We start from the raw sequence: 15,294 nt of genomic DNA, 5'->3' as shown, positions 1-15,294 counted from the left end.
TGTACTGCAGTATATCACAGTATAAGAGAGAGGCAGTGAGTGTGTCTGTACTGCAGTATATAACAGTATAAGAGAGAGGCTGGGAGTGTGTCTGTTCTGCAGTATATAACAGTATAAGAGAGTGGCTGGGAGTGTGTCTGTTCTGCAGTATATAACAGTATAAGAGAGTGGCTGGGAGTGTGTCTGTTCTGCAGTATATAACAGTATAAGAGAGAGGCTGGGAGTGTGTCTGTTCTGCAGTATATAACAGTATAAGAGAGTGGCTGGGAGTGTGTCTGTTCTGCAGTATATAACAGTATAAGAGAGTGGCTGGGAGTGTGTCTGTTCTGCAGTATATAACAGTATAAGAGAGTGGCTGGGAGTGTGTCTGTTCTGCAGTATATAACAGTATAAGAGAGAGGCTGGGAGTGTGTCTGTTCTGCAGTATATAACAGTATAAGAGAGTGGCTGGGAGTGTGTCTGTTCTGCAGTATATAACAGTATAAGAGAGAGGCTGGGAGTGTGTCTGTTCTGCAGTATATAACAGTATAAGAGAGTGGCTGGGAGTGTGTCTGTTCTGCAGTATATAACAGTATAAGAGAGAGGCTGGGAGTGTGTCTGTTCTGTAGTATATAACAGTATAAGAGAGTGGCTGGGAGTGTGTCTGTTCTGCAGTATATAACAGTATAAGAGAGAGGCTGGGAGTGTGTCTGTACTGCAGTATATAACAGTATAAGAGAGTGGCTGGGAGTGTGTCTGTTCTGTAGTATATAACAGTATAAGAGAGAGGCTGGGAGCGTGTCTGTACTGCAGTATATAACAGTATAAGAGAGTGGCTGGGAGTGTGTCTGTTCTGCAGTATATAACAGTATAAGAGAGAGGCTGGGAGTGTGTCTGTACTGCAGTATATAACAGTATAAGAGAGTGGCTGGGAGTGTGTCTGTTCTGTAGTATATAACAGTATAAGAGAGAGGCTGGGAGCGTGTCTGTACTGCAGTATATAACAGTATAAGAGAGTGGCTGGGAGTGTGTCTGTTCTGCAGTATATAACAGTATAAGAGAGAGGCCGTGAGTGTGTCTGTTCTGCAGTATATAACAGTTTAAGAGAGAGGCAGTGATTGTGTCTGTTCTGCAGTATATAACAGTATAAGAGAGTGGCTGGGAGTGTGTCTGTTCTGCAGTATATAACAGTATAAGAGAGAGGCTGGGAGTGTGTCTGTACTGCAGTATATAACAGTATAAGAGAGAGGCTGGGAGTGTGTCTGTTCTGCAGTATATAACAGTATAAGAGAGAGGCCGTGAGTGTGTCTGTTCTGCAGTATATAACAGTTTAAGAGAGAGGCAGTGATTGTGTCTGTTCTGCAGTATATAACAGTATAAGAGAGTGGCTGGGAGTGTCTCTGTTCTGCAGTATATAACAGTATAAGAGAGAGGCTGGGAGTGTGTCTGTACTGCAGTATATAACAGTATAAGAGAGAGGCTGGGAGTGTGTCTGTTCTGCAGTATATCACAGTATAAGAGAGAGGCTGGGAGTGTGTCCTGCAGTATATAACAGTTTAAGAGAGAGGTAGTGAGTGTGTCTGTTCTGCAGTATATCACAGTATAAGAGAGAGGCTGGGAGTGTGTCTGTTCTGTAGTATATAACAGTATAAGAGAGAGGCTGGGAGTGTGTCTGTTCTGCAGTATATAACAGTATAAGAGAGAGGCTGGGAGTGTGTCTGTTCTGCAGTATATAACAGTATAAGAGAGAAGCTGGGAGTGTGTCTGTACTGCAGTATATAACAGTATAAGAGAGAGGCTGGGAGTGTGTCTGTACTGCAGTATATAACAGTATAAGAGAGAGGCTGGGAGTGTGTCTGTTCTGCAGTATATAACAGTATAAGAGAGAGGCAGTGATTGTGTCTGTTCTGCAGTATATAACAGTATAAGAGAGTGGCTGGGAGTGTCTCTGTTCTGCTGTGCTCATGCTTAGAGAGGTCACTTGTGAGTGCTAGTGTGTTCTGGTAAGACAGAGAATGTGTGCTGTAATAAACTTGTGTACATCAGTAAGTAGATATCTTCTCAATTGTACTGTTTAAATGAAACCGCAGCAGGCTCGCTAGGTTTTTACGCTTCATTGCATTACTTTTTTTATGGTCCGTGTTTCCTGCTGTAACACTCTTGGCTTATGACCCACGTAGCTTATATGTTACTGGACAGTGCCCAATCTGACACAGCGCCATAATGCAGCCCATTCCAACGTGCCCGATACAGGATCGCTACTTACATTATACAATGTGTACATAGCAAATTCAATTATGCTCAGCTTGTTACTTGAAGGAAGACTGCTGTCCTAATCTTAGCATATTTATCCGTTTGTCCTTTGTTTATGGGATCTCTGCATTATACCCAACTTTTATTTGTAATGTAGGGGTCATGTTTTAACATGTCTACTTTATATGGTCTACTAAAGGGTGAATGGTTACCTTGAATTCCCTATTAATTTGAAGAGCACACGATGATGTCAATAAGCACAGCAGTATGATGTGAGATAGAACTGTAATTCCACTTTGTTTTGCCTGACCTTTCAAGGTCTTCTCACTCCAGTTGAAAGCACAGCAGGGGAAGGAAGACATCAAAGTATTGGTATGAAATGTTAACCCCTTCTGTGCACGGTTGGTTCAGTATCCTCACACAGCATGGCTGGAGGGAAGCTGAAAAACCGCTCATATAGAATATTTACAGTTTTTTGTTTGTTAGTAATGGGAAAGTTAAAACCAGTCCTTTAGGCAGTTCTCAGTTTATTCTAGTTCCACAGCCTACATCCCAGGAGAGAGTCTGATGCCGAGGCACACAAGACAGCATGTTTTCTACTTGTAAGGCACCGACAGATTAAGTGAAAATCGTAACTAGGTTACAACCACATCAGTTGACATGTTAGAATTTTGTAGGAAATAGTTACCTGTGCATTAAGGATACAGTTAGACAAATTAGGTTATAGACTGACGTGGTTGTGTTATGACTGGTTGGACAACCGTAGGTGAGATCATGAGGGTTTAATGGATGTACCTGTAACAGTGACACACAAATAAGATGTACACAATACAGAAATAAATGCACAAACAAGAGGCCCCCTCAATACATGTTAAGAGTTCTCAATACAGGTTGGGACACAAAAACAAGGTGTCTTTAATACAGGAAAATATGCAATGACAAGGCGCACATGATACAGGAAGAGATGCTTTGACAAAGTGCCCTCAGTACAGGGAGAGAAACGACGGCAAGATATCCTTTATACAGGTTGAGAAACAAGGCATCCTTCATACAGGTTGAGATGCAGCAACAGCATGTCCTCCAGGTTTAGACACACAGGTTTCATGGATATGGGGAAAGTGGGTAAAACAAGGCATCCCCAATACAAGGAAAGAGTTGAGGACTAGGCGTTCTCAATTTAGGGAAAGAGGCAAGGACATGGTGCCCTCATTAGAGCGAAAGAGGCGAGGACAAGGTGCCCTCGATAAAGGTAAAGAGGCAGGGACAAGGTGCCCTCGATGTAGGGAAAGAGGCGAGGACAAGGCGCCCTCAATGAAGAGAAAGAGGCGAGGACAAGGCACCATCAATGAAGGGAAAGAGGTGAGGACAAGGTGCCCTTGATTACGGGGAAAGAGGTGAGGACAAGGTGGCCTCAATACAGGGAAAGAGGTGAGGACAAGGTGACTTCAAGACAGGGAAGAGGTGAGGACAAGGTGCCCTTGATTACAGGGAAAGAGGTGAGGGCACATATGCAAGCAAAAGGCACATTTGATAAAGGAAGAGATGCACTGACAAGTGCCCTCAGTACAGAGAGAGAAACAACGGCAAGATATCCTTGATACAGGTTGAGACACAAGGCATCCTTCATACAGGTTGAGATGCTGGAACAACATGTCCTCCAGGTTTAGACACACATATTTCCTGGATATGGGGAAAGTGGTTAAAAAAAGGCATCCCCAATACAAGGAAATATATAGGGAAAGCGGCAAGGACATTGTGCTCTCGTTAGAGCGACAGAGGTGAGAACAAGGTGCCCTCGATGTAGGGAAAGAGGCGAGGATGAGGTGTCCTCGATATAGGGAAAGAGGCGAGGACAAGGTGACCTGGGTACAGGGAGAGACAGGTGGACAAGGCATCCCTATTTGCTGGTTGCTCTGTTCACATAACACAGCACAGCATGACCTATTATCAGGGACATGGGACAAATAGAGCACCAGTGTAGATCTATCTATAAAAATGGTTCTTCTAATTTACAAAAATGTATAAGGCCTATTGGTGTTTAGAAAGTTCTCATTAGCCCTCAGTGGAATTTGTGACGGTGAACATGGTTAATAAATGAACTATCTAGGTAATAACTCTCCTTACACGTGGCCAGTGGAATCATTGTTCCCTGTAATAGTCTCAATAGAAATCATTTCTTCATGGGAATGAGTTCCCTTTGCTCTGACTGCGTTTCAGGATTAGTATTCTGCACAATCGTTTATTTTAAACAGACGTGTAGGTTGAGACATAAATAGTCATTTGTCCAGTTCCAGACACTAAATATGAATTCAGAGAGTGTGACAGGAGATGCTTGCGCCGTTCATCAGCCCACGGTAGCCTTGAGCTTTCAGCGGCCACGTGGGAGACATTTAATTACAGAATGTGCAGAGCCGAAGTATAATATAATATATTTGAGTGGCATCTTCATTTTTGCCCGGTAAACTTTAATATGTGCATGAATGTGTGATTAGTTTCTTAACAAGATCGCATTCGGGGGCTGAGAAATCACTGACCATGAGAGATTAAAGTGTTATCAGTGGCTTCTCCAACACAGACCTGACGTGCTCTAGGAAAAATACCCATGATCCTTTTAGATGTAGAAAATGACTTGAGCATTTAAAGGGCCATAAAAGGCAAAATGAAAGTTATATAAAGTGCAGACTTAAACTCCCCTCTGTTAGCAAATGTCCCTCTTTATCTAAGTCTTGATCGAACAGTTGTATAATATTGCATGCTTTATCTGAATCTTGAAAGTTTTAACATTAATGTCCCTTTAAATATGATAAGCAGGAATAGCATTGAAAGATGGTGACTTCTTACACACACACATGTACAGTATAAACATAAACATATATATATATATATATATATATATATATATACACACACACACACACACATGTACAGTATAAACATAAACATATATATATATATATACACACACACACACGTACAGTATAAACATAAACATATATATATATATATACACACACACACACACACATGTACAGTATAAACATAAACATATATATATATATATACACACACACACGTACAGTATAAACATATATATATATATATACACACACACACACATGTACAGTATAAACATAAACACATATATATATATATACACACACACACGTACAGTATAAACATAAACATATATATATATATATACACACACACACACACACATGTACAGTATAAACATAAACATATATATATATATATACACACACACACATGTACAGTATAAACATAAACATATATATATATATATATACACACACACACACATGTACAGTATAAACATAAACACATATATATATATATATATATATATATATATACACACACACACACACACACATGTACAGTATAAACATATATATATATATATATATATATATATATATATATATATACACACACACACACATGTACAGTATAAACATAAACACATATATATATATATATATATATATATATATATATACACACACACACATGTACAGTATAAACATAAACACATATATATATATATATATATATATACACACACACACACACATGTACAGTATAAACATAAACATATATATATATATATATATATATATATACACACACACGTACAGTATAAACATAAACACACATATATATATATACACACATGTACAGTATAAACATAAACACATATATATATATACACACACACACACACATGTACAGTATAAACATAAACACATATATATATATACACACACATGTACAGTATAAACATAAACACATATATATATATATATACACACACACCTATGTACAGTATAAACATAAACACATGCATATACTGTATGTGTGTGTATATATATATATATATATATATATATAAACCAAAATTCATTAAAATTATGGGGGGAGATAAAAAAATGAAATTAAAATCCTCCATGTCTCAAAATTAAATCAGTGTAAATATTTGCATAGGAAATTAGCACATCTAGGGAAGATTTCCCGCTCACTTTTCCCCAGAAATACCTCATATACAATGTTACCAATGCACAAGAGAATTCTGGGTAAGATATGCAAATTCTCATTTTTTTTTGCTTCAAAATACTGTTTTAACACAGCTATCCTTTTAACAGGATTATTGCAGCAAACTAGAAATCGGTAATATTTACATTGATTATATATATATATATATATATATATATATACACACACACGCTCTCCCACAAAAACAAGGTCTGAGGTAGGGGATACTTGGTCCCTGAAACGTTACACTTTTCACAGTAAAGGAACCTGAAAAGACCAAAGAGTTTAAGTTTGTGGTTATTTTGTTTATATATATATATATATATACACACACACACACTTGTACCGCCGTCCAGCCATTGTTGGCACACGCAGTTCACAAACTCTAGAGCCGCCCATCTTGCTGCGTTACTTGCTTCGTCATTAAACATTCTCGTCTGAGATATGATTTGATTTCATTTACAGATGATGGGGCAGTTATGACCATCATGCATAAGTCATTTACCACTAAGCATAGATTCTCCCCAGTGAATATCTGCTGCGCGCTCCCCTGCACAATACTGAATCTGAACTAAGCGTTATAACAGTGACAGGGTAAATTTGTCTTTCAGGACCTTTCCTTGTATAAAATATACTTATTGTACACTATTGTGCACATTTGTGTTTTGCCTACGGTTCGCTGTGCTTGCCATGCTGGAAATGTTTTATTCCAGGGGTCTCACATGGTACTGGGGAATAGCTATTAGTCCTGTAGTTTCCCACCCAGTTGTCAGCATTTTGTTTGCATCAGAGGTGGCTAATGGGTTAAATGGCTGTTATTTATCTGCAACATAAAGTGTACATTTCCATATGACTTGGGGTCTCCACGCACGTTAAGTCAGATTAAGGAAGCCAGGCATCACCCACTACTGTAGAGTTGCTGTCCCTGGCTGCTGGCATGTTCTACTGCATCAGCCCTACATGCTTTGTATGGGAGGCAGATGTAACCATAGCAGCCAGTCATTTAATGTTCCATATGGCTGGGGTGGTAGCAGCTGCTGTCCTATAAGGAGGTCAGGGCACAGAAAAAAAAGGCGATGACTTCACATCATATTATATAAAAACAGGACAGGCTGATAATCAAGTTTCTAACTTTGTGGTTTTATTTAATCTTTTATGTGAAAGGCTATAAAGTTGCACAATCGGACAAGACATCGCATATCTTATCATGTAAAATAGCAGTACATGGTGTGAATTGTATATTTAACTCTTACTAATGAAAGAAATTACTGCAAAGGGTTTCATTACAGTAGAGGATATATACTGCAACTACAGTAGGTAACGGTGCACTCTACTGTAGGTAACGGTTGCTGCACTCTACGGTAGGTAACGGTGCACTCTACGGTAGGTAACGGTTGTTGCACTCTACTGTAGGTAACGGTTGTTGCACTCTACGGTAGGTAACGGTTGTTGCACTCTACTGTAGGTAACGGTTGTTGCACTCTACGGTAGGTAACGGTGCACTCTACGGTAGGTAACGGTTGTTGCACTCTACTGTAGGTAACGGTTGTTGCACTCTACGGTAGGTAACGGTTGTTGCACTCTACGGTAGGTAACGGTTGTTGCACTCTACAGGAAGTAATGGGGCACTCTACGGTAGGTAACGGTGCACTCTACGGTAGGTAACGGTTGTTGCACTCTACAGGAAGTAATGGGGCACTCTACGGTAGGTAACGGTGCACTCTACGGTAGGTAACGGTTGTTGCACTCTACAGGAAGTAATGGGGCACTCTACGGTAGGTAACGGTGCACTCTACGGTAGGTAACGGTTGCTGCACTCTACGGTAGGTAACGGTTGTTGCACTCTACTGTAGGTAACGGTTGTTGCACTCTACGGTAGGTAACGGTTGTTGCACTCTACGGTAGGTAACGGTTGTTGCACTCTACAGGAAGTAATGGGGCACTCTACGGTAGGTAACGGTGCACTCTACGGTAGGTAACGGTTGCTGCACTCTACGGTAGGTAACGGTTGTTGCACTCTACAGTAGGTAAAGGTTGTCGCACTCTACGGTAGGTAACGGTGCACTCTATGGTAGGTAACGGTTGCTGCGCTCTACGGTAGGTAACGGTTGTTGCACTCTACGGTAGGTAACGGTTGTTGCACTCTACAGTAGGTAAAGGTTGTCGCACTCTACGGTAGGTAACGGTGCACTCTACGGTAGGTAACGGTTGCTGCGCTCTACGGTAGGTAACGGTTGTTGCACTCTACAGTGGGTAAAGGTTGTCGCACTCTACGGTAGGTAACGTTGTTGCACTCTACAGTAGGTAAAGGTTGTCGCACTCTACGGTAGGTAACGGTGCACTCTACGGTAGGTAACGGTTGCTGCGCTCTACGGTAGGTAACGGTTGTTGCATTCTACAGGAAGTAACAGGGCACTCTACGGTAGGTAACGGTTGCTGCACTCTAGGTTAGGTAACGGTGCACCACAGAGCACTTACATATTATGGTTTGTCACGCTTTCACACATGATCTTATGTTCTTATGGGATTTTTTCTTCAGTATATTAAACATATTAGTTATCTTTCATTTGCAACATATATTTTTTTTTAAATATATTATTGACTTTTTAAAGACGTGTGCTCCCCTCCCTGAATAAAACTGATACTATCCACTTATCATTGACCAATGAGCAGCTGATCCCTAGGTATGCAATGTGGACTTGCATGTATCTTATCTTATGTTCCACATCATTTAATGTGACCTTATTTACATGTTCTTTTTATATACATGGTAAAATGTACTTTAATGTTTTACTGGAACAATTTATTTGGTCTGCTGATCTGTCTGCATACAGGAGCACATCTATTACATTTATACTTTCTTTGTTTGTCTTTCAGATTAAAAACTGTTGTTCCTACTCAACCACATAAAAAGGCAGCAGTCACACAGGTAAGCTTCTGTTTAAATGTTACTATGAAGCTAAGTAAAACAAATGCATGTAAATCAGATCAAATTGATTGGGACAAGATAAATTGTATGGAAATTACAACATTAAAACATATGGGGTCAGAAACCGGCACTTCATTATGTTGTGATAAAATTAAATGATTCCCCTGGGGTGGATACATTTCCATATACATTTAAGCAGATTGTGGTGTTTCTGTCAGTGTCTGAGAGCGATCACAGATGCCAGTGTTGGGTCTGTCATGAAGAATACCTGCTGCCTGATTAGTCTGGCGATGCGTGAAGACTCCGCCATGTCTTGTCCTTGTGACAGATGCATGTAGTGACAGGCATATGACCTTGGTCACGCTAAACACCTACTGCGCTCTCTGGTGTATGGTGGGTGTAAAACAAACATTTATCCGTTAGATTTGCAACAAAGCAACTGGGTACAAAGAAATTAGCATTAAATGATGGACACTATTGACTTTGATTATAATATAAATTAATTTTGTTAAAATCTTTCAGTGGATGATAACTAATTTGCAGAAAAGTCACAAGATCACATTGATTTGTTAGCATGTTGTGTATATATAAATGTACAACTCTATATTTCGTATGAAACACAGTGTAGGGTACATACCATATGTTAAAGGGACTTTAAACGTCTCTTGCTTTTGTGTAAACATAATAATGCTTTTTACTTCCTAGTGCCAAAAAGCAAAATCTGTAACCCAGGTATTCAAAATACTGCAAATCACCAAAACCAGCTGTTTGATTCGCAGCATTTTAAGGTTAGTTTGCTTTTTGGCCTCACTAGGGGTGTAGCTGCTGCATCACGTTTCCTGTGAAATATAGGTCATATATTATTTAATGTGGAACGGCAGTTAACATTGAGATGCACACAAGAACAGTTCAGCTTTGATTAGAAGCATTTTTGCAATTCACTTAATTATGTCAAAGTGCTTTTTGTTTATAGGCTGAGCGTGTACATCCGTATGTTGTTTGCATTCTCTGATTCGCTTGCTTATTGTGTGGCCCCTGTTAGCGTTGCTATGGGGCACTACAAGCGACTGAAGGCTCATGTGTACTTAGGACCTTAGTGGTTCACAGTTGGATTGTGTTGAGTGCCCTGTCCTATTTACCCTATGGGTATTTGCTGCTCTCTAGAAGTGCCGAGGGGCTGAAGAATAAACCTATAAGAACCAGGGACGGTGGGATCTGTATTGAGGCTGTTGTAGCATAACAATCATGCTGTCTTCCAACTTCAAATCTTGTTTTGGTATTTGCTGAAAAATACATTTTCTAAACTATAAAGGGATATAAAACCCAAAAATGTTCTTTTATGATTCAGACAGAGCATACCAAAAAAATGTTCTTTTATGATTCAGACAGAGCATACCAAAAAATGTTCTTTTATGATTCAGACAGAGCATACCAAAAAAATGTTCTTTTATGATTCAGACAGAGCATACCAAAAAAATGTTCTTTTATGATTCAGACAGAGCATACCAAAAAATTTTCTTTTATGATTCAGACAGAGCATACCAAAAAATGTTCTTTTATGATTCAGACAGAGCATACCAAAAAAATGTTCTTTTATGATTCAGACAGAGCATACCAAAAAAAATGTTCCAATTTACTTCTATTATCAAATTTGCATTTTTTTAGTGCTCCAGACATGGCCCAGCTCCTACGTATACGTCCCTGCTTTTCAACAAATGATACCAAGAGAATGAAGAAAAATTGATAACAGAAGTAAATTAGATTGTTGTTTATAAATCGAATGCTCTAACTGAATCGTGAAATAATTTTGTTTTGTTTCATATCCCTTTAATGAGATCCTCTGAGCAGTCAGTAGAGCCTTCATACCTGACCCAGTGTGCTGGAAGCAAGAGGAGAAATGGAGACCACCACACAATTCTACCACTTTATTAGAGTGCTTTGCAGTGAGTGTGACCTATAATCATTAGTACAGAATCATACATCCAGCGCTTCTTAAATACCCTCCACTGCTGGAAGATTGGGGGTGGGACCTCAAGCTTAGGGGGTCAAGTTTGTTTCATTCTCTTGGTATCCTTTGTTGAAGGAGCAGCAGTGCATTACTGTGAGCTAGCTGAACGACAACAGACATATACAGGGAGTGCAGAATTATTAGGCAAATGAGTATTTTGACCACATCATCCTCTTTATGCATGTTGTCTTACTCCAAGCTGTATAGGCTCGAAAGCCTACTACCAATTAAGCATATTAGGTGATGTGCATCTCTGTAATGAGAAGGGATGTGGTCTAATGACATCAACACCCTATATCAGGTGTGCATAATTATTAGGCAACTTCCTTTCCTTTGGCAAAATGGGTCGAAAGAAGGACTTGACAGGCTCAGAAAAGTCAAAAATAGTGAGATATCTTGCAGAGGGATGCAGCACTCTTAAAATTGCAAAGCTTCTGAAGCGTGATCATCGAAAAATCAAGCGTTTCATTCAAAATAGTCAACAGGGTCGCAAGAAGCATGTGGAAAAACCAAGGCGCAAAATAACTGCCCATGAACTGAGAAAAGTCAAGCGTGCAGCTGCCAAGATGCCACTTGCCACCAGTTTGGCCATATTTCAGAGCTGCAACATCACTGGAGTGCCCAAAAGCACAAGGTGTGCAATACTCAGAGACATGGCCAAGGTAAGAAAGGCTGAAAGACGACCACCACTGAACAAGACACACAAGCTGAAACGTCAAGACTGGGCCAAGAAATATCTCAAGACTGATTTTTCTAAGGTTTTATGGACTGATGAAATGAGAGTGAGTCTTGATGGGCCAGATGGATGGGCCCGTGGCTGGATTGGTAAAGGGCAGAGAGCTCCAGTCCAACTCAGACGCCAGCAAGGTGGAGGTGGAGTACTGGTTTGGGCTGGTATCATCAAAGATGAGCTTGTGGGGCCTTTTCGGGTTGAGGATGGAGTCAAGCTCAACTCCCAGTCCTACTGCCAGTTTCTGGAAGACACCTTCTTCAAGCAGTGTTACAGGAAGAAGTCTGTATCCTTCAAGAAAAACACGATTTTCATGCAGGACAATGCTCCATCACACGCGTCCAAGTACTCCACAGCGTGGCTGGCAAGAAAGGGTATAAAAGAAGAAAATCTAATGACATGGCCTCCTTGTTCACCTGATCTGAACCCCATTGAGAACCTGTGGTCCATCATCAAATGTGAGATTTACAAGGAGGGAAAACAGTACACCTCTCTGAACAGTGTCTGGGTGGCTGTGGTTGCTGCTGCACGCAATGTTGATGGTGAACAGATCAAAACACTGACAGAATCCATGGATGGCAGGCTTTTGAGTGTCCTTGCAAAGAAAGGTGGCTATATTGGTCACTGATTTGTTTTTGTTTTGTTTGTGAATGTCAGAAATGTATATTTGTGAATGTTGAGATGTTATATTGGTTTCACTGGTAAAAATAAATAATTGAAATGGGTATATATTTGTTTTTTGTTAAGTTGCCTAATAATTATGCACAGTAATAGTCACCTGCACACACAGATATCCCCCTAAAATAGCTATAACTAAAAACAAACTAAAAACTACTTCCAAAACTATTCAGCTTTGATATTAATGAGTTTTTTGGGTTCATTGAGAACATGGTTGTTGTTCAATAATAAAATTAATCCTCAAAAATACAACTTGCCTAATAATTCTGCACTCCCTGTACTGTATGTGCAGCTACCAATCAGCTGCTCCTGCACCTACCTTCAACAAAGTATACTAAGACAATAAAGCAAACGAGATAATAAAAGTAAATTGGAAATTTGTTTAAAAGTGTGTGCTCTATCTGACTCGTGAATGTTTAACTTTACTGCCTCTTTACGAAAAAGACAGTCAGACATACCTCAGAGGTTGTGGGATTATGTCATTGTATAACAAATATGTGTCATGTAGTTGTAATCTATGAATAGTAAACATGAGCAAGTTCTTTATTCCTGGGACACACCCATGAGAAGCCCCTTGAGTAGCTCCTGGAGTAATTAAAGAAACATTTCCTTCGGGGGCGGAGCCTGGCCATGCCGGAACATGGCCGCACAAAGTTAGTGCTCTGAGCTACACGGCATCCCTTCCCTAGTTTGTGACTAGAATTGTAACCTGTAGAGAGCCCGTTTGTGTTGCGGAGAGGTAGAAAACACAGTGAGTCTCTCTGATTGCGGAGATGGACTGATTCTCAGCCAACATTGGAAGCATCTCCGGTCTCTACTTACGGCACAGCAGCAGCAAGCGCCATACTTCTCTCTTCTCAGAGCTCTGATAGATATACCATATCTTGATCATAATCTTCAAGTTTTTCTGGACTTGTGCCCTAACATGCTACAAAGGAGGAGGGAAGTTGCTTTCATAACTAAAGCTCTTGGAGATAAAAAGATCAGATATAGATGGGGATACCCTTTCAGCCTGACCATCTCATATAAGGGCAATGTTTACACCTACAAAGAACCTCAGGATCTGGACTCTCTCTCCAGGGGTCTAAATATCACTTTTGATATCCCAGCAGATTTTGACTCTCAGGGAGACAAAGAAGATATCAACGACCTGGAAGATCCCAGTCACCTGAGGGGAAAACAAAGAAAGTATCCAACAGCAAACGCAGAAGGGACAAACAAAAACCTGCCTCTATGGAGGTCACAGTTTCTACTGCACAGGAGACATGAAGCGATCCAATTCTGGGTGAGATTGTTTTGATTGCTAAAAATGTATGAACATAGCTAGTTGACTTGCATATATACATATAGATTCAGAACTTATAGAGACTATAAACATCTATAAAGGTTATGCTAAAAATTTTAGATCTCGAGGGAGGGGATGTTGTCCTGCATTCCCCCTAATATTATGACAAAAAGTTGTATTTTTATTGTTTTATTATATTGTTCTGTTATTTGGTTTTTATATGTTTGGAGTTTTGTTATAGTACTGCAAGAGCTGATGTATTTTTTCCCCAATGAGCAAATACACACTGAGACAAGAGTTGTGCACCACACACGCATCCTCTATTTTCCAAAATACATAGATGGGGCCCCCGGGTAAGATTGAGAACGCCACAAATACACATAGGGGACTTAACTTCCTCACGGTTAATGCAAAGGGCCTTAATAGTCCATTTAAGAGAAACCTAGCAATGAGAGACTTTAGGGAAAAAAAGGCAGATGTGATCTTCCTACAGGAGACTCACTTCCTAAAACATAGAGAACCTGGAACGTTCAAACATAAGTTTGGTGAGTCTTTCTACGCTTCTAACAACACCAAGAAGGGGGTAGTAGGCATCCTGTTTAAAAGGGGCATACCATTTCAAACTAACACACAAGTAAAAGATAAGCGGGGTCACTATTCCACAAACAAGTAACACTTGTTAATGCATACGTCCCGAACACAGCGCAAGGTGCCTTTTTCAGGAGCTTGACAAACGCGGTACTAGAGGTTGCTAAAGGCTCATTGATCATGTGTGGTGATCTCAATTGCACATTAGATCCCGCGTTGGACAACTCCACGGGGACGTCCTCCACCGCACATGCAATCATAAACAAACTCAAAATATGTATAAGAGAACTTGCTTTACATGACGTTTGGAGGATACTACACGATAGAGAGAGGGATTATACATTCTTCTCCCACCCTCACGCTAGACACTCCAGGATTGACTATATTTTCCCTGACGTCTCTAGTATAGCGCTTGCGATTAACTGTCAAATACTCCCGGCATCGTGGACGGACCATTCTATGGTAAGCTGCCTTATGAGATGGGACACTAGGGAGAACACTAGTTATCTGTGGAAGTTAGACGACATTTTGCTGGATGACCCTATATATACGATTAGAATAGAGACAGCATTAGAAAACTTTTTTCAACTAAACGCAGGTGAGGGGGTGGATGTCAGATATTGCTGGGAAGCACATAAAGCGGTCTTAAGGGGAGAATTGATGAGCGTGAGGGCCCACCAATTAAAACAACAGAGAGCATACTACGAATCGGTTTTAAATAAGTTGGAAGACCTGGATAGAGAGCTTAAAAAACACCCCGAAGACACACAGACACTAGCCTTACTATCGGA

At 40.2% G+C, this 15,294-nt stretch overlaps 1 protein-coding gene across 1 annotated transcript in view; it reads left to right on the top strand.

The window, feature by feature from the left end:
* BRF1 (BRF1 RNA polymerase III transcription initiation factor subunit) overlaps positions 1 to 15,294 on the top strand; it is a 687,556-nt gene that overhangs the window by 635,680 nt on the left and 36,582 nt on the right. The window contains exon 12 of the mRNA XM_053697273.1: positions 9,163 to 9,214. Coding sequence (XP_053553248.1) covers positions 9,163 to 9,214 — 52 coding nt within the window. The remainder of the gene's footprint in view (positions 1 to 9,162; positions 9,215 to 15,294) is intronic.

This window comes from Bombina bombina, chromosome 1, assembly GCF_027579735.1.
Source record: "Bombina bombina isolate aBomBom1 chromosome 1, aBomBom1.pri, whole genome shotgun sequence".
NCBI classification, from domain to species: Eukaryota; Metazoa; Chordata; class Amphibia; order Anura; family Bombinatoridae; genus Bombina; species Bombina bombina.
This window is presented reverse-complemented; position numbering and strand designations above follow the sequence as displayed.